Here is a 20,595-nt window from a genome sequence, read left to right as displayed (position 1 = left end):
AGCCACCTCTATTGAAAGCCTCCCTCTCTAGTGTTCAAAGTCCAATGCAATCTGAGCCCAATTATCTTCCAAACTTCACTTCTTATTACCAGCATACAATATCCACCAATTCAAAATGATTAGCCAGTTGCCACCCACTGAAACTGCCTTGCGATATTCCCACCTCCACATCTTTATCAAAGTGTTTTCCTGCCTGAAATGTGCCACTCATTGATTCTTAAGCACCCAGCTCAAATGACCACAATAGTTCTGTAAAAGCTTCCTGACTTCCTACCTGCGGGAGATTTCTCCTTGCTCTGACCTTCTCAAAGACTCAGTTGGCACCTGGCCTGCAGAGCCTCACACTTTGGTCTACTTCACATAGAAGGCAGATCCCAAATGGAAGGCAGGCTTTCCAAGGCCAGAGTTTCTCTCTCACACAGCACTTGGCTCAACCTAGACCAGTGCTTCTCAAAATGTGGTCCCTAGATCAGCAGTATCAGTAATTCCTGGGAACTTGCTAGAAATGCAAGTTGTGAGCCCCACCCCCGATTTACTGAATCAAAAACTCTCTGTGTTTGGGGCCAAACCATGGCCTAGTGGTTAAGTTCGGTGTATTACACTTTGGCGGCCTGGGTTCAGTGCCCAGGGGTGGACCTACACAACTCATTGGCAGCCATGCTGTGGTGGCGACCCACATACAAAATAGAGGAAGATTGGCACAGATGTTAGCTCAGGGCAAATCTTCCTCAGCAAAACAAACAAACAAAACACTTCTGTGTGTTTTAACAAGTCTTTCAGGTGATTGTAGTGAACGCTAGAGTCTAAGAACCACCACTGTAGACAATTAGTAATTACCCACTGATCTTTACTCCTGGTAATTACAAAATAAAAGTGACTATCTGTCACAAGTGTCACCAATACACAAAGAAAGTGGCTAGCAAACAAGGCAGGATATATAGTTATACTGACTGGTTGGTTAAAACAAGCAATTAGATGACAGGTCATGATAAAGGATTCTACTTAAGGCAGCTCAGCAATGACTGATGAGTAGTTAAATCAAAGATCTGGGTTCCTGTCTTTCTGTCTCTCCTGTGAGGGTGCTGGCAAGCAAGGGATCAATGATAAGCAATGCTATGGAACTCTTAACAGACCCTTTTCAAGCAACTATGGTGCAGTTCTGGCCAGCCTGAGGATGGGAGTAGGAGATGGAGGCTTTAAAAACCCAATTCTCATGAAATCTTAAATATTAAGTAAGCCAACAAGCCATCCAAGCTATACTTTCAACTATTTTATCAACAAAGAAAGTTCAGCATCAGTTACATCACAACGAAAACTATCCATTTTTACACACATTTTGAACATCTAGACGGACAACATTGACTAATGCTACCCAATAGTCCAACATTTTCAGCTATTTGAGGTCAATTTTGAAGCTTACTCCTGACGGCAGGCTCAAAAAGGAGGCCTTAGATGAAGGGTTATGCCCGAGTTCCATGGTAAGTCTAAAACAGAGCTAGGATTAGAACCCAAGGCTGTCTGCTGACCTCTGACCAATTCTTCTCCCACCACCCCACACTGCCTATACCTCAAGTCCCTCAGCCTAAAGTCCAAAAGACAGACCCAGAGCACCCCTGGCCACTCTAAAATGACCCAACCTATGGCCAAAGTTGCTGAGGGACCACTGTCCTTAGATAGCAATATCCCAGCCCTGACCCTTTTTGCTTCCAAAGGACTACAAAGGATCATCTTGAAACTTTCTCCCTTGATCATGCACACAGCCTAACTTGGGCTTCAATAAATCAGAGGGAACAAAACAACACATCCCATGGGTAACAGTGGCCTAGACCCACTTCTGGAGAGAAGCCCCAAATCTACTTTAATGCTTTCACGTATAACTAAAAGAATGTCTTCCCATGAAATCCTCTCATGGGTGACTGAAAATAGAGCTCTCCCATGGCCACAAATAACATGTAAATGACAGAATTCAAATAAGTGCATCTTTGACACAAAGGCCACCTACCTCAGGCTCCTGTAAGAAGCCCCTGTCCTTACAGTGCCAGGTGAAACAAGCTTCCTGGCCTCGCCCCTCTAGGGGTTAAGAACTCAGCATATCAGACGACCTTACAGCAGTCAGTAATGGCAGAAGGGATGTAGGAACAAGACTGGAGTTGCCCAGCAAGCTCCTCTTCTCTAGGACCAAAGAAACAGGGATACACAGGTGACTCTGCAGAAGACAGACTCCTGCTGCTCTTGAAATCGACCATAAATGTGACTCCAGCGCCCTTTCTCTATCCCACTCATTCTCCAGGAGACAGAGAACTCCAGAATGCCATGGATAGGAGACTCAAAGTTTTCAAACATGGTTTAAAAGTCCTCAGGTTTCCACAAATGTGCCTCAGGGGCTGCACAGAGGGATATGCACATGTCTGCAGGCATACCTTCCCTTCCCCCTAAGTCTTTTTCCTCTCAGCAATTTTACATAATGGGCTTAGGTTCTGCAGCCAACAATTTCAAAAAATGCTCATCTATTCCAATTTCTTTCCTGATTTCTAACTGCTCAAATTAGTCCAGAACAAAGGCAGTGAATTGCCTATAATCACTGAGTAGGGAATAGGACCAGAACCTGTCTCCCAATCAGGGCTCTCAAGACACCACCAGGCTCCAGAAAGTATAGGCCATCTACACTCACCCTACCATCATATCAGGCATGCATACACATACACACATAAGCACACAATCACCCAGTAAACCCATGGCCCTAAATGACAACTCCTGCCGTTTTAGGAAAACCCTGCTCCAGAGAGGCAGCCTGGAACTGTGGGAACTGCAGTTCAGTAACTTTGGAACCCCACAGACTTCCCTTCAGATCTCAGCTCTACTAGTTATGTATGTGCTCTGTAACCTCAAGCAGTTTTTCCTGTGACCTTAGTTCCTCATCTGTAAAATAAGGCTCGGTTGACAGAAACAACCTTTCTATGGCTGTGCAAAGACTAAATAAGATAAAATATGGAAACTGCTAGCAAAGCGACTGTCACAGAACAAGGAATTGATAAGTGGCTCTAATTATTATCATCCACCAAGTCACTTATTTAAAAAGGAAGCACCAACCCCTCCCCCTCCAGAGAAGATAAGAGCCAAGCTAGCACCTCCATGTGTGGGCCTAAATCTTCCTTTTAGCTCTGTGCAAAGCTGTTCACATAATCCCAACATCCTCACATTTCAAATGTAGAATCAGTTACAGCGTGAAGAAAACAAAAAATAGTAAATGCTTCAACCCGAGATTCTGGAAATAAGATCATTTCCATAGAATCTCCTGTTATAAATGCAGACTTCAGGCACTGGGCCAAAGAGACTGAACCTGGGGAAAGGGAGCATGTGACCTCAGAGTATGCATAATTTTAAGGAACAGGGACCTGGTTCACCTGGTCACTCAACTTAAAGAACTACAGATCAACAGGAAGGAACAATTCCTCATTTTGTTGTAAATGCAAACCTACTTTCAGTTTCCCCCAGAGAGAATGCCTTGCAAGAGCAAAGTGGTCCACAACTGGGGGCACAAAGTCCTGACAGACAAGTAGCTCTGTTATCCCTGGTGTAGAAAACGGGAGCCGAGCAACCCCAGCAAAGAGCCAAGGTCAACTCACCAGAGATGGCTTCTGAACAAAGATTCCCTGGAAGCAGAATCCTATCTTTCACTCCAAAACACACGAAGTGTCTAACAAGGCTACCAGGTATGTCTGCCTTCACACTAAATAAGTTTACACTAAACGTAAACTTCGTTGCCATTGCTAAAGAACCATTCCAGGTGAAAAGGGCTAAATTACATGGCATTTTCCTCTCCAGTTTCCAAGTACTAAATAACTCCCTTAAGAAACTCTAAAGTTGCTATTTAGTTGAGATTCAATCATACCAGACTCCTAATGCCAACAGCCACTGCTTTCCACTCTGGCTAGAGGCCCCACCCACCAGCCTGTTCAGTCAATGCTCAGCCGCAGGAAAACCAGGGAGGTTAAGAGTAGTGAGAAGATCAGACCAAGCCTTCCAAAGATGAATTTACAGGGTGTGACTTCACTATATCCACGGCCTCCTTCTAGCAGCACCAACAAGACAGAATGACTTTTACAGGAAATTAAGGGGCCCCTTGCCAGCAGAGCTTCTCCTCATAGCGCCATAAAGCTGTGGTGGCCCCTGCTACAGAGGAAACTGAGGCAGGGCAGAAAATACCAGGGAAAAGAGTCCAGCATCGTCCCTCCCAATTGTGCAATTATTGGAATGAATCATGATGAACTAGAAACTGCTCACCAGCTCCCATGGATAAAATCCAACCCAAAGGCAGCACCTAAGAGTCATTATCTCATCTCAAAATCAGCACAGATCTGAGTTCCCACAAAGGCTAGCTTTCCTTCACAATCCAAGATGTGGCAATAATACTACCCAGCCATTCCACTAACTTTCAGGATTTCCCCTCCCGCATGTCCTTTTTCTCTCCTCCCCCTTCCAATTAGTCTCAAGAACCAAGATGGGTAGCAGCATAGTACAGGACTCCAGACCCAAAAACTCTGGGGAAAACACATTCTGGCAGAAATCTCCACTCATTTTCAATGTCCTTCAACTAACTAAAATTCATGGAACAGAATTTGGAACTTACAGAACCAACGCACTTGGGCAGTAAAAGACCATTTTAGGAAAACCATTACCTCAAGACTCTTCCCTCCTATAATTTTAGCTTATGGAGGAAATAAACTGAAAAGGTTTTTTGAAACAACTTGCAAAGCTCTGGTTGGCCCAGTTTAAGAGACATTTAAAAACCTTAACTATGGCCAATAATGTGGCCAATGACTTTTAGTCTTTAAATGATTATTTCAAAAGATTTCAGACCCACCCCCACAAAAAACCCAGTAACTGCAGACAGGGTGCCTCCTCCATCCCCTTATGATTTATCTGTACCATTCTGCTCCTGCCCTACCTCCTCCTGGTGCCTCTATCTCAGCACTTACCTCACTTTGCCTTCAACTACATGAGGATGCTTTGTTTGTTTTAAATCCATGATGTGAAGCTCTGGGCTCTGCAGATATCAGATGCAAACACAGTAGGTTTCTAAGCCTTTACTGCCTTTGTCAAGACATATCCCCCACTCCTCTATGAGACAGCTCCCAGGGCTCCCCAAACTGCTCTCCCTCAATCTTCTCCTCCTTTGCCACCCTCTCATCCAATCCCCACTGCCCCATTTCTGTCCTCCATGTGACTTTGGGACATCACTGAAATAAAAGTGAAATGTTATTTCCTCTCTGCTACCTCCTTTATCTACAGTTACCCACATTACTACCCATAACTGTCATTTGATCTAAGGGGCAGCCATTTCCCCAAGAGAGCACACCTTCAAAGGGTATTATTCAGGGGGAAAATATGACTTCATCAGCACAAATCAACCTAACAGGCTTTCAGGAACATGTCTATGTACATGAAGAACACTGTATTTCATATCATATGATTTAAATCCAGTAAGAGCAGAAAAAATTACTAATCTCGAAAATATGACTCTGAAAAAGTAAACTATGTATTTTACTAAAAGGACTTGAGGCAGTTTAATAACATGTAAGCTCTCCTTTAAAATAAGTGATTAGGTTAATGTGATACATATAAAAAGTAGTAACAGGATTTTATTTCGAACACAAGCTTATAAAAGTAATTTAGGGAAAAAAGGAACTATCCAAAAAGACTTAACCAACCATGAACTGGAGGATCAGTAACCGCTTAGACAACTTAGAAGATACAACTTTGCTCTCAAGGCCTGAGGCAAGAGAACTGTGCTTTAAGAATAACCTGCATCTGGTACGTGAATTAACCTCCATGTGTTAACTCACACTGGTCCAACAGCTGACAGCATGGGGGCAGGGTGAATGCAGCGATAGAGACACTAATGTATGCTCTACATGCAAATGTATGTTCATTTCTCAGCATTTCAAATCATTCTCAGACAAAACTTCTTGGTCAGCCCAAGGTCCAGCATCTGGCAGAGCACTGAATAAATACATGAATAACTTCATTGAATGAAAAGTCAACCTGGCTTTATAGTCACCCCTAACAGTAGTACAAGAGGTTTGATTGCCCTAAACATTCACTGCAGAGACCATGAACATACCACAAACATCCTGGTAGAAAATGCTAAAAAAAGGTATCATTTGGACCAGAGTTTGTTCTCTGAGTATCAGAATGCTGACCATACATATTATCTTCACAACCTTCCTCTTGCCTTTGTACTAGCAAAATGAGCCTCTGTCGGTCACATTCCTGTCCTGACTCCTCACATCTAAACTCTGGCAAAGGCATCCCACTCAGTGCTCTAAATCCCAGTGCCCCAATTGCAACTAGCAACTCTGACATTACAGACCACCCTCAATGACTCTACATCCATACAGCACATTTTAAAGAAATGTTTGTTAGTGTTCACTTCATTTCTAGCATATTAACAAGGAAGTAAAAGGAATATTAAGGGCTTATTTCATCAATTATATTAAGAACTCCTAGACAGCAAGAACCTGCACACTTCCCAGCAGAGTGAGAGAAGCACCACGACTGTTTTAGAAAACAATGACTAAAATTTAGAAAGCAAAGAATCAAATGCCCCTTCTTAACCTAGCTTTCTCATCATTTATAATTTCTTCCTACCTCCTGACATAGTGATTAACTTGAAGAGAGGATTCCTAGGCAATAAATACATACTGAAAATATATTATCAAACTCTAATATTACAAACTACCCCCTAAGTCATGAGTAAAAACAATTACAACTCAAATGCCTTACCATCCTTGTTAACAGCAGTGACTTTGGCTGGATAGAAACGACAATCAGACCAGCAAGCAAGGACTTGCTCATTTATCTGGAATTCCTAAAAAACAGTTAAAAACAAAAAAGATCCTGTTACCAATTTCATTAGACACACACAGTACCAGAATTCATAGAAGTGGCTAGAAGTGACAAGAATGGGAAGGAGAGAGGGCTACTGGGATGGAGGAAGATGTTTCTGCTATTCAGAACTGGGAGTCAGGGGCCGGCCCAGTGGCGCAGCAGTTAAGTGCGCACGTTCCGCTTTGGCGGCCCAAGGTTCGCTGGTTCGGATCCCGGGTGCGGACATGGTGTCACTTGTCAGGCCATGCTGTGGCAGGCGTCCCACATATAGAGGAAGATGGGCACGGATGTGAGCTCAGGGCCAGGCTTCCTCAGCAAAAAGAAGAGGATTGGTGGCAGATGTTAACTCAGGGCTAATCTTCCTCAAAAAAAAAAAAAAACAACTGAGAGTCAAAACAAAAGGGCTGGACACACAATTTTTCCATCCTAGGAGGTGTTGGCAGGCACAGCAGAGCACTAATGATAACCCTTCTCTGTCCCTGAAAGTGAATCTAAGAGCCCAGGACCACCAGGGAACACACCCAGTATACAAACTGGAAGAAGGAGGCTATTTCATCTTGAGGGAAGCAGCATCCATACCACCTAATGCCACTCACACTTTTAAAGGGTCTTTTGCCAAAGGGAGCACCCATTCACCTTTAATATTTCATACGGTTTTCCTAGCACACAGTCTGCATTGATACATTTTGTAGAATGAATACTGAGCAATCAAATTGGACAATAGTGAACAATCCTAAATTGAAAACAAAAAAACAAGCTAGTGAGAGTTCAAGGTCCCTGGTCAGGGTTAAAATGGAAAACAGAATCCAGGGCTGAATCAGAACCAAAGGCAGCAAGATCTCTATAGATGTCACAATGCCTGTTCAAAAAACTCAAAACTAATACTTCATCCTTCATTCTCAAGTCAGTAAAAGCTCCAGGCATAGTGATGAAATTTAGAAAAAAGGAATACCGTCCAATCAATTCCAAGTTTTTCAAGTGCTTCTAAAAGACCTTGAGATGAGGCTAGCACAGAGCTCCACATGGAATGATTGCTTAATAAATGATCAAACAGCAGATGAACTTAATAAATGATCTAAAGGGATACAGTGGAGTAAAGAGAGAGAAAAGGTCCCTGTTCATCACAAATGCAGTCTTAACCAAGTTAGTTTACGAGCTGTCACGTCAATCACATCATACAAACAGATGACACCTGGGATTCTTCAAGAGCCCCATGTGCCATGAAGATCTCAGGGTTGCAACTACAGGCCTAAATAAGGATTGGTCCCCAGCTGCTACTGACTTTCACACTGAACATCAAAGGCTGGAACATCAAGTACCCAATGGCTGACCCAGCTCATTACAGAACTTTCCAGATTTGTTACTCACAGAAGATCCTTCCTCTTCATGTAAGCCCTCTTTCCTCAGCTGTATTTTCTCTAAAGGGCGTAAATAAGGACTGTCCCAGCAGAACCACTCATCGTAACGATGGTTCCAACGCTTGAAATGGATGAGTACTTTTCCTTCTTCGTAGTCAATGTCTTCTATGTGAGCTGGATACCTGAATCAGAAAAAAAATTGAAGTACCTTTAATAACTACCAAAATATCCAAGATGGTACCCCCTTCCAAACCTCTTCCCAAAGGAGTAGGTTACCAAAGTACCAAATAAAGCCTACCACTTAGAAGCTCTGTGTAATTGTGTCAAATCACAAATTACAGAGGCTAACAAACTTGAGGTTCAAATCCCAACCTGGATACTCCTTAGTTTAAGAACTCAGAGCCTGAGTTCCCTCATGTAAAGTAGAGGAAGGATACCCAACACACTGGGTTGTAGTGCAATTTAAACAACATGAGATATACACAAGACCTGAGCACAAAAGAGGCAGGAAGCAAACATTTAACAACTAGATTAGATTTTACATGTGCCAATAAATTAGAATGACTATGCAACCCAAATTATATTACATGGTCTCAATCTTAAGAATTTTGTAATCCATATAGGGAAATATCATGCAGTTATTAAAAAGAACAAGATGGTTCTATGTCACGATACGGAAAGCTCTCTCAAAACGAACTGTTAAATGAAAACAGCAAGGTGCAGAACACTGTGTATGGTAAGCTATTGTTTATTTTTTTTAAAGATGAAAAAGAATATATATTCATGTATGTTTACATATCTGGAAAGATACACAGGAAACTAACAATGGTTACTTGTAGAAGTATGGTCAGTTCGGTAGAGAGGCTCTTTCAATCTCCATTCCACCCTCTTTCTAGACTGAGAGCTGGGAAAACCAACAACTACATTTCCCTGTCTTCCACACAGTTGGCAATCAAGGTGATGGAGATCTGTGGGTTTGGAGGCAACTGTGGTGGCCAGACCCAGCGCTCCAGTGCAGGGCCTCTCAACCTTTCATGTAATGCACATCATCAGGGGATCTTGTTAAAACGCAAATTCTGATTCAGTAGGTGGAGTCAGGGCATAAGAGCTTGAAATAAGCCCCCAGGTGATACTAATGTGCTGGTCTGCAGTAGCAAGGGTCTAACACCTAGTCACTGGCTTCCTGAGTATCAAGCAGCAATGGTGAGGGTGGCAGTGGCAGTAGTGACTTCCTAACCTCCAGACGATAGCTCCAGTGGTGAATGGATACTCTAAGAGCAGCCCCCTGAGTCCCACTCCTCCAACCCTTCCAACAACTTTGTAAGTACCCAATTCCTTGTGTTAAATCCTTTTGTCATTAAAGTACACAGAACAGTTTCTGTTTCCAGCATTTAAACCTGACTGATACAAAAGGGGAACTGGGTGGGGGGGGGGGAGGGGGGAGGAGTGGGAGAGAGACTTTTTGCAGCATACTTTTTTTTTTTTAAAGACTGGCACCTGAGCTAACAACTGTTGCCAATCTTTTTTTTTTTTTTCTGCTTTTTCTCCCCAAATCCCCCCAGTACATAGTGGTATATTCTAGTTGTGGGTCCTTCTGGTTGTGGCATGTGGGACACTGCCTCAGCGTGGCCCAACGAGTGGTGCCATGTCCGTGCCCAGGATCCGAACCAGTGAAACCCTGGGCCACCGAAGTGGAGCGCGCAAACGTAACCACTTGGCCACAGGGCTGGCCTCTGCAGCATACTTTTTAACACTTCTTTATTTTTCCACCACATAAATGTATCGCTCATTCCAAAAATAAATAGATGGTTAAAAATAAAGAAAAATAAATATCATATGCAATTGTTCTCTTAAATACACTTGTATTAATGAGATTGCTATTCTAGATTGAGAAAGTTTAGATTCTGCCTGTATTTTCTCCCTACAACATGGATTTGTACCATTTTTTTCCTTTCTTGTAACCAGCACTTAGTACCCTGCTGTCCTAATTAATATGTGCTTCTTAAACAAACAGGCCTGCTGCCTTGTGTCTCTATGCTGTGTCTTCTTCAACCCCACGCTAGTATCCTGTAAGGCAGTTTGCTTGGCATTAATCTATCACAGCAGGTTGCAGATACTGGGCATTCGATAAATGTTCAGCAAATGAATTCCACTCTCTCTCTTCTTCCCAAAGGTCAGCTGTCCTGTCAATTCTTCAATCCCAAGGCTCTCAGACTCCAGCTACCTATGCCAATTTCAGTCACTCTCCAACTTCAGGCCACCATCACTTCATATGAGTATTTCCCACACAGGACTGACAGGGTATGCTCTTCAAAATTCCTAATGGTACTATGCATATATTAATTGTTCATAAAATATTAACTGAAGGAATAAACAGCCCTGAAACTAGTCTCCTTACTCCAATCCGACTGACATACAGCTGCTATAAACACAAGACATCTTGACAGCAGACTGCCTAATTGTATAATCTGATGAACTGAGTAGTACAATTCTAGGAGACAGAGGATTCCCTAAATCTACTCCTCTCTGTAAAATGGGGAGAAGGACATGAATATCTCAATTATATTCCTCTTGCCCTCTCATTCATTCAGCCTACCAGAGACTAGTGAGCCTCCCTAAAATAACATGATCTGGGTTTCCTTAATGGTTTACTATCTATAGCAATAGTTTTCAAACACAGGTCTTTGGATCAACGCACAGAATTAATTTTTCACAGAACTAAATTTACAGAACTTTTCTTTATAAAAAAAATCATATTCTTTCTAACTTTCTGGTGCTTAAATATACTTTTTTTTTTTTTTTTGAGGAAGATTAGCCCTGAGCTAACTGCTGCCAATCCTCCTCTTGTTGCTGAGGAAGGCTGGCCCTGAGCTAACATCGCACCCATCTTCCTCTACTTTATATGTGGGATGCCTACTACAGCATGGCTTGCCAAGTGGCACCATGTCTGCACCTGGGATCTGAACCACGAACCCCAGGCCACCAAAGCAAAACATGCGCACTTAACCGCTGCACCACTGGGCCAGCCCCTTAAACATACTTTTTAAGTTAAACCAATGTTAATTGTTTTCAATACCCTTACTAATATTATGCAGTCATTGAAAACAATGAGGCAGATCTCTACGTACTGATTTTAAAAGATTTCTAAGAAAAGTAGAAAAAAACAAGATATAAAACGGTACTGGGTACTGAATGCACTATCCTTTCTTTGGGGGAGGGGAGACAGCCAACACATTCATCCCTGTTTTTAAATGCGTGGGCTATCTCTGGAAGGGTGATCAAGCAACTCGGTTTGCCTCTTGGGAGGGGAACTGGATAGTTAAGGAACTGGAGAGGAAGTATGAGACTTATTTTATTCAATGTATATCCTTTTGTATGTTTTGAATGTTGTACCATGAGCATGTATTAACTATAAAAAGTATATAATTAGATATTTATTTGAAATATATTTATTTGGCAAAATAAAAAGTTGGCAACCTCAGGACAAATCTCACACTCCTTTGAATCCGCACTGCTCAGTGCCTTCTGAAAGTCTGGGAAGTCTGGATCCACAGAATCAACTCCAAATTCCTAGGCTAGCAACTCCACTGCACACATTCAAAGTCTGTGGGACCTCTGGGCCCTCGGCTAGCCTAACTCTCCTTCCTTGCTCAAAAAACTTCACACGGCACAGGCATCCCACTGTCTGCAGACTACACAAACCTCTCCAGGAGAATCAACAGTAACCAAGGGGTCAGCAGGGCTTCCTAAGTAGGAAGTCGTTCTCCCTACTGCTCTAAAGTGTGACAAGGATGCAAGTCACTCATGGAGGATGGGGAACCAAACTGCATTTCGGAGGAAAGGGAGACAGTTGAGATCTTACTTAGAGATCAACCCAGTAAGACTGGTGGATCACAACTGCTAGTTGCCTTAAGGGCAGCTCAGCTTCATCAGTCAACAGAATTTTATTAAGTAACTTTGATCTGGCCAGTCAATTCCAGGTCTTGGAAGGGATTATGAGACATATGTGTTCTGGCCCCTACCCTTGAAAAGAACCAGACACATGAACCAATTAAGCTTTAAAACGATTAGGTGGGGGGCTGGCCCCGTGGCCGAGTGGTTAAGTTCGCGCGCTCCGCTGCAGGCGGCCCAGTGTTTCGTCGGTTCGAATCCTGGGCGCGGACATGGCACTGCTCGTCAGACCACGCTGAGGCAGCGTCCCACATGCCACAACTAGAGGAACCCACAACGAAGAATACACAACTATGTACCGGGGGGCTTTGGGGAGAAAAAGGAAAAAATAAAAAAAAATTAAAAAAAATAAAATAAAACGATTAGGTGGAACCACATGAAACTGCTTTTTACCTACAAAAATACTAACGCTATCTGGTTCAATATAAATATTTGGACAACCATAAGGGGAGCTGGAGAAGACACAGCAAGGTTAACAAAAGAGATGTGAATTGAATCCATATAGACAGAAAAGAGAAGAGAAAATTTCCAGCTTCAACATGTAACAGCCACTGATGAGACTCTAGTTTCCAACTAACATTGCAGCTAGGAGTCACATTTCTATGGGAAAATTAGCCAGAAAGGAACAGATATTGAACATCAAACTGACAACAAAAGTTAACTCTAGGGAGGAGAAAGGGATTGCAAATGGCCAAGAGACTTTTGCTTGAAGTTTGAATTTTTACAAGGATTTAGTCACATAACACTTGTGAAAGAAATTTAAAGTTTTAAAAAGCATTTAATGGGCAGATATCAACTAATAGCTTCATGGTTATTGGGTTTATATGCTGCTTGGCACATCCACAAAATAGAATATTATGTAACTGTAAGAAAAAATTGAGAACACACTCTATCAATTGATATAGAAAGATTTCCAAGACATATTAAGTTTAAAAAAGGCAAACTACACAATAGTGCATATCTTGTGATACCTTCTGTGTTACAAAAGAGGAAAATAAGAACATATATTTATTTTCGCTTGCATTTAAATACAATAACACTGGTAGGATGGGCAGAAACTAAAAAAGCTGGTTATCTATAGGGGGTAGAAGAGGTATAGGATAAAGAAGTAGAAACAGGGGCCAGCCCCATGGCCGAGTGGTTAAGTTTGCACGCTCCGCTGCCAGGGCCCAGGGTTTCGCTGGTACGGATCCTGGGCGCGGACGTGGCACCGCTCGTCAGGCCACATTGAGGTGGCGTACCACATGCCACAATTAGAAAGACCTGCAACTAAGATATACAACAATGTACAGGGGGTTTGGGGAGATAAAGCAGAAAAAAAAAAAAAAAGACGAAGATTGGCAACAGTTGTTACCTCAGGTGCCAATCTTTAAAAACAAATAAAAAATTTAAAAATTTTTTTAAAAAAGTAGAAGCAATCAATTTCACTGAATGCCTTGTTACAATGTTTTGATTTTTTGAACCTATTCAAAATCTATCCAATGGATTATCAATTAATTCCCTTGCATTTTTCAGGTAGATTATCAAATCATATTCAAATTATGATTATACTGTCTCACTTTCAATACTGACACCTGCCATTTACTTTTCTTGTGTTATCACATTGATTAGTGCTTCCAAGATGACGTTGAAAATTAGCAGAGATAGTCAGCATCCTTCTCTTTAATGAAAATGTCTCCAGTGTTTCATCGTTAAGCATGAAGTTTGTTAAAGTTTCTAATTAATGCATTTACTCACGTTCATAAAGTTTTCCTCTATAGCGACCTTATCAAGGATTCATCAAGAATAAATTTTGAGAATTTGCAGCCTTTGTCAAGATGATCATACAGCTTTTCTCTAGTATTCTATGAAAACAATGAAATAACAGATTTCCTAAGTTTAAGTTATCATTACCCCACTAATATAAGTCATATTTGGTTGCATGTGTCATTCATTTTTTTTTTTTTTGAGGAAGATTAGCCCTGAGTTAACTACTGCCAGTCCTCCTCTTTTTTGCTGAGGAAGCCTGACCCTGAGCTAACATCGTGCCCATCTTCCTCTACTTTATACGTGGGACGCCTACCACAGCATGGCGTGCCAAGCAGTGCCATGTCCGCACCCGGGATCTGAACCAGCAAATCCCGGGCTGCCGAGAAGTGGAACATGCAAACTTAACTGCTACGCCACCGGGCCGGCCCCGCATGTGTCATTCATCTAATAAGTGTCAGTTTGGTGTTCTAGTATTTTATTGACAAGTTTTGTGTCTCTTTTATAAGTAGGATTTGTTCAAGTTTCCTTGTATTATGCCCCTTCTGCCCAGTTTCAGTATTAGGCTATGCTAGCTTTATACAAGGGACTAGAAAGCTTTATTTCATTTTCTATGAAACTGCCTACTCTGGGGCCTTTTCATAAGATAGTTCTTTACCTACCTTTTCTTTTACTTCTATGGTTTCTATTTTAGTCAAGTTTTCTTTTTTTTTAAATTTGTTTTATTTATTTATTTATTTTTGAGGAAGATTAGCCCTGAGCTAACTACTGCCAATCAAAGAGGAGGAAGAGAGGCCCTGAGCTAACATCCATGCCCATCTTCCTCTACTTTATACATGGGACGCCTACCACAGCATGGTGTGCCAAGTGGTGCCATGTCCTCACCCAGGATCCGAACCGGCGAACCCCAGGCCACCGAGAAGCAGAACATGCAAACTAAACCGCTGCGCCACTGAGCCGGCCCCATGGTCAAGTTTTCTATTTCTTCTTGAGTTAATTTTGCCTAAACTAATAACAAAGTTGGAAATGATCATCAGATATGATATAAGTGTTCAAAATCAATAGTTTTCCTTTAAAGAAACGAGCTCAAGACCCCATAAAAACACTTCACACTCAAGTTACAAACAGGATTTTTATATGGTGAATACAAACACTAGACTGCTAAGCACTTTATAAAGCAGAGACCATGCCCTATTGATTCCACTACTCAAGAAACATTCCTAACTTTGTATCTGAGACAAGCAAACTGCTAGGTCCTGGAGATACAAAGCTGATGAGCAAACATCAGGGCGTCTAGTGTGGCAAGAGCCCAAAGAGAAGTCTGGTAGCCTCCTTGAAATTCCCCACTCCTCTCCACAAGGAGAGACCAAAAACAGTCTTGATCTCTATCTATAGAGAAAGAGTAAAGGAGTACAGCCCTAGAATTACCTGGCCTGCTATACCCCAGAACCAGGACCAGACAGAAGAGAGGCATTGTGTCTTCATGGTTTGCCTGGACTGAAAAGACTCTTGCATGCTCTCCCCTAAACTCTGGTAAAGCACCCAAATGGACCCTTCTCTTTTTAAAGTACATTCCCTACCACTCACCTCCTAATGTCTTCCTTAGTGAGCCAAAACTACTTCCTCTGCTCACCTTGCTTAGTCAGCAACTCAGTGGGAGCCCACTTTAAACTTTTTCATCAGATGCTGGGGGGCTGGGAAAGCAGCTTTAGAGAAGACTCGGCAGTTGGGCTGAACTTTGAAAGATGAAGAGAGGGGTTTGCCAAATTTTTAATTTCCTCCAGTATGTTCTGCATATATTAGGCATTCAATAAATGTTCATCAAATGTACTTTTTAAAAAGAATTGATTATGGGGGCACCCCCATGGCTGAGTGGTTAAGTTCGCGTGCTCCGCTTTGGTGGCCCAGGGTTTCGCCGGTTCGAATCCTGGGCAGAGACATGGCACTGCTCATCAAGGCATGCTGAGACAGCATCCCACGTACCAAAACTGGAAGGACCCACAACTGAAAATACACAACTATGTACTAGGGAGCTTTGGGGAGAAAAAGGAAAAATAAAGTCTTTAAAAAAAAAAAAGAATTGATTATGAATACCTAGAGCCACAAAACAGCAATAGGAATATATACACAAACCAAGGTGAATCATCAAAATAAACCAATGATATGCATGTTGTAGACGTCAAAAAGACAAACAGATCCCAGCACAAAAATTGTCAAATTGGAGGGGATATATGCACGTGTTCTGTGGTCACCATGGCAAAATTTAATTAGCCACAAAATAGCTTTCTTCCAAAGGCCAAAAAGTATAAAAAACTCATATTTATCCAAAATTCAACTTAGAAAGGCCAGATAATCCAAACTTCATAGTAAACTAGGTTACTATGGTAGCCTTATTTTAAGCAAGTGATCTAACTGGTCACTAAGCCAAACAGGAAGACAGAAGATTTTTTTTTTTTTTAAAGATTTTATTTTTTTCCTTTTTCTCCCCAAAGCCCCCCGGTACATGGTTGTATATTCTTCGTTGTGGGTCCTTCTAGTTGTGGCATGTGGGACGCTGCCTCAGCGTGGTTTGATGAGCAGTGCCATGTCCACGCCCAGGATTCGAACCAACGAAGAAACACTGGGCCGCCTGCAGTGGAGCGCGCGAACTTAACCACTCGGCCACGGGGCCAGCCCCAACATAGAAGATTAATGTAGCCAATCAAACGTAAAGGGAAGGGCCCACCCCGTGGCCAAGTGGTTAAGTTCGTACTCTCTGTTTCAGCAGGCCAAGGTTTCACCGGTTTGGATCCTGGGCGCAGCCCTAGCATATAGCTCATCAAGCCATGCTGAGGCAGCAGCCCACATAGCAGAACTAAAGGGACCTACAACTGGAATATGCAACTATGTACTGGGGCTTTGGGGTGGAGAAGAAGAAAAAAAAGATTAGCAACAGTTGTTAGCTCAGGTACCAATCTTTAAAAAGATAAAAAATTTTAAAGATATTAAAAAATAAAGGGACAAGGAGAATGGACAAAAATTAGAGGAAGAGAAATTCATCAATTCCACAGACATTTTCTGAGTACCTACTTTGGGCCAGGAAGTGTACTGGGGTTGGGAAACACAGAGCCAAATCTATGAAGATGTGTGATCACAGAAGTTGGCAGAAGAAGACAAACTCTATGTTACAAGACATATTTCCTCAGACAAAACACAAGCCTTCCCATACCCGGTCTGCTCCCTTTACCTAGAACACCTCCCCCACCCCCGCGCACTCTTCCCAGGGAACACCTCACCCTCCTAGAGCCTCAGAATGCCTGCTACACTGTCTCAAGGAGCCCCCATCTCCTTCCACTCTGTGTCAGTTTCCCGCTTGCTTCCTTCATAGTGTTTACTCCAATCTGTGATTATTTCATTTGTTTCTCCATTTGCTTGGTTATGGTCTGCTTCCATAGGTGACTACAGATACCCCTAAAGGCATCTGTTTCTTATTCACTGCAGTATCCTCAGAGGGAATAAAGCTGTGCCTACACACACAAATAATTGTAATAAAGTATCACAGGTGCAACAACAGAAGACTAGTTAAGGTATAGAAGGGTACAGAGGAGCAAATGGCTAGTTCTAGGGTTGGAGGGGTGGTAGTGAGGAAGAAGGAGGGGCCAAGACAACTAATGAAAAGGAGACATTTGATCTCAATTATGAACGATGAATAGGTATTTTCCAGGCGATCAAGGAGGAACTGAGACTGGAGAGTGTTTCTGGGAGATGGTACAATCTGAGTAAATCAGCATAGGTACAGAGGGCAACGAAGTGCAGGAAACTGAAGGTGAGAAAGGAAACAACTCTGTAGACAGTGGTGCAGGAATCTTACGGATTCCAAACCTATTATACAGATGGACAGTCAGGCCCTAAATGAGTGTTTCCCCATAGCAGTCCATGGACCACTTGGTGTTAAACACAGAGTTGGTGGTCCACAAGGTATCCATGAGGAATGTTTTATTGTACTTATCCATAATCTGGACCACCTTATCAGAGCTTCCCAGCTGAGGTGCCACAAACAGATTACAAGTGAACAGTGACATGAAAAACACTGAGACCCACTGATCAACATGACCACCATAAAACCAAGTACTGCTTAAGAATTTTAGTATGTGTTTGCAATTAACCTGACATTACATGATCACTCTCAAAAGGCAATTGTAGTGGCTTTAAACTATGTCTGCAAATTTGACACTTCTTCCTTCAAAAGGAGGAGCCTAATTATCCTCCCCTTGCATGTGGCCTCATTTCTAACAAATAGAATTTGGTGGAAGCAATGGTGTGGGACTTCAAGGATGGGTTATAAAAAGCATTGCTGCAATTCCACTTCTGCATATACATCCAAAAGAACTGAAAGCAGGGACTCGAACAGATATCTCTTCACCAATGTTCATAACAGGATTATCTACAATAGCCAAAAAGTGGAAGCAACCCAAGTGTCCGTTCACAGATGAATTATGATATATCCATACAACGGAATATTACTCAGCATTAAAAAGGCATCTATGCTACAACATAGATGAACCCTGAAAACACACTAAGTGAAGTAAGTCAGTCACAAAAGGACAAATACTGCATGATTCCAGTCACATGAGACATCTAGAGTAGTCACATTCACAGAGACAGACAGTAGGTGGTGGTTACCAGGTGCCAGGAGGAAGGAAGAATGGGGAGTCACTGTTTAATGGGCACAGAGCTTCAGTTTAGGAAGACGAAAAAGTTCTAGGGATGGATGGTCATCATGGTTGCACAACAACCTGAATGTCCTTAATGTCATTGAACTGTACACTGAAAAACGGTTAAAATGGCCAACTTTATGTTACATAATTTTAACACACACTCACACACATATACACAGCACTGCTGCTTTGTGGATTCTTGTTCTAGGGGAAGCCAGGTACTATGTCATGAGAACATTCTAGATGCTCTATGGAAAGGTCCACGTGGCAAGGAACAAAGGTCTCCTGCCAGCAACCAGCAACAACTTGCCAGCAGCATGCAGGAACCACCTTGGGCTACAGCCTCATAAGACCTCAAGCCAGAACCCTCCTGTAAAGCTGCTCCTGAATTCCTGACCCACAGACCCTGAATAATAAATGTTTAGTCTTGTTTTAGGCCACTAAATTTTGAGAAAATTTGTTACACAGCAATAAATAACACAGTAGCATTTTGCTCCAATGCTACTAAAAGTGGGATCCATAGATGGTATAGAGGTTGAAGGCCAGTCTTCATCTTTTCGAGTTTGAGAAACGCTGCTCTAAGCTACCAGATAAGCCATCCTACCCTAGGGCTCCGCCAAGGAATGGAGAGAACTGTGGGACAGCAAAGTTCACACCAAACGAGAATGAATAACTCCATGTGCATGTCCAGAAAGACAGAACACTCCAGGTCTAACACAGTGATACAATGTCGCCTTGTCCATAGTATAATGACCTCAAGTCCCAGGAAGGCTTGCTGCTCAGAGTCTTGGTTGCTTCTGAGTAAAGTTAAGCTGCCCAACACCACACACTGTGCACACGCTTAAATTAGAGCAGCCAGACAGTGCTTGGCATAAACCTGTTTGTTCCCCCCGCACACACACCAGAAATATGAACTGAAGAAATGTTGCAGAAAAAAAAAGAGGAACCAGAAAGGATAACAACTTCCATCTTATTTCCCACTCCAATTGGTCAGTGTTCACTTACATGGCTATTAATAACCAATGTGTCTAGCTCACTCTAGGTGTTATAAACTGCCTTTATATAAGTCATCTCAATGGATTTTTACCACAATCTCATGAGGACTTAAGGAGTTATCATCATCGCACACATTTTATATTTGTGGAAATGCAGGCTCAAAGAGAGTGACTAAAGAGGTGTAACCAAGATCAGTATCCAAATCTGACTCTAAGCCCCGTGAAGAGCCTTCTGCTCTTAATTTGACTTTACATGTAAATATCCTTGTATTAACTCACATCCACAGAGGTGTCTTCTGTCTTAGCCACCTAATAAGTCCTCCTGGTGGCTAGCCCAGAATTTGCCTAAACCTTCCCCCCGGGGTTGGGCATTCACACTGCTTCCAGAATCTTCCCTATATAAACAGCCTTTCTGCAAACATACAGCACTCATTTACTTCAAGAATCATAGCGTGCCTCTATTCCTGGCTCAGGGCACACACCCAAAGCAAGACTTCTATGCACAAAAGTAACATTCTAAGCCATCCCCAGCCTTTGCTGGAGAGAGGATGGGGATGCAAGTTGTATTTAATGAAAAACAAAGGGCTGACTACTAAGCTGTAGAAAAACCGTGTTTTGGATGCCTTAACTCTTTCCCTACCCCTTCAGCATTTCCACTAATCAACATCTGAGACGTCTAACTTGTATTCATCTTTCTCTCAATCCCAATCTTTTTTCACCAGTAACAATTCAACAGTTATGTCCAGACGATCCATATACCCTCCATCAGTACTCGCAAACGTAGTGATACAGAGACACTCAGTCAATATTTGGTGACTGAGTGAACACCACCACTTTTTTGTTCCTAAGAGGAATCTGACCATGTCTCTATCCTGCCTAAAATTTCCCTTTTTAGCCTACTCTCCCACCACTCCTGATCTGGTCTCTCTCCAGATTCTCAGAACACACCATGTTCTT

At 42.3% G+C, this 20,595-nt stretch overlaps 1 protein-coding gene across 3 annotated transcripts in view; it reads right to left on the bottom strand.

Moving 5' to 3' along the window:
* Positions 1-20,595, bottom strand: part of PHF20 (PHD finger protein 20) — a 144,374-nt gene that overhangs the window by 80,843 nt on the left and 42,936 nt on the right. For all 3 annotated transcript variants that reach the window (XM_046679353.1, XM_046679354.1, XM_046679352.1), the window contains 2 exons: positions 8,260-8,431; positions 6,787-6,871 (listed from right to left, as the gene is read on the bottom strand). In XM_046679353.1, the coding sequence (XP_046535309.1) occupies positions 6,787-6,871; positions 8,260-8,431 (257 nt within the window). The remainder of the gene's footprint in view (positions 1-6,786; positions 6,872-8,259; positions 8,432-20,595) is intronic.

This window comes from Equus quagga, chromosome 12 (genome assembly GCF_021613505.1).
Source record: "Equus quagga isolate Etosha38 chromosome 12, UCLA_HA_Equagga_1.0, whole genome shotgun sequence".
NCBI lineage: Eukaryota > Metazoa > Chordata > Mammalia > Perissodactyla > Equidae > Equus > Equus quagga.
This window is presented reverse-complemented; position numbering and strand designations above follow the sequence as displayed.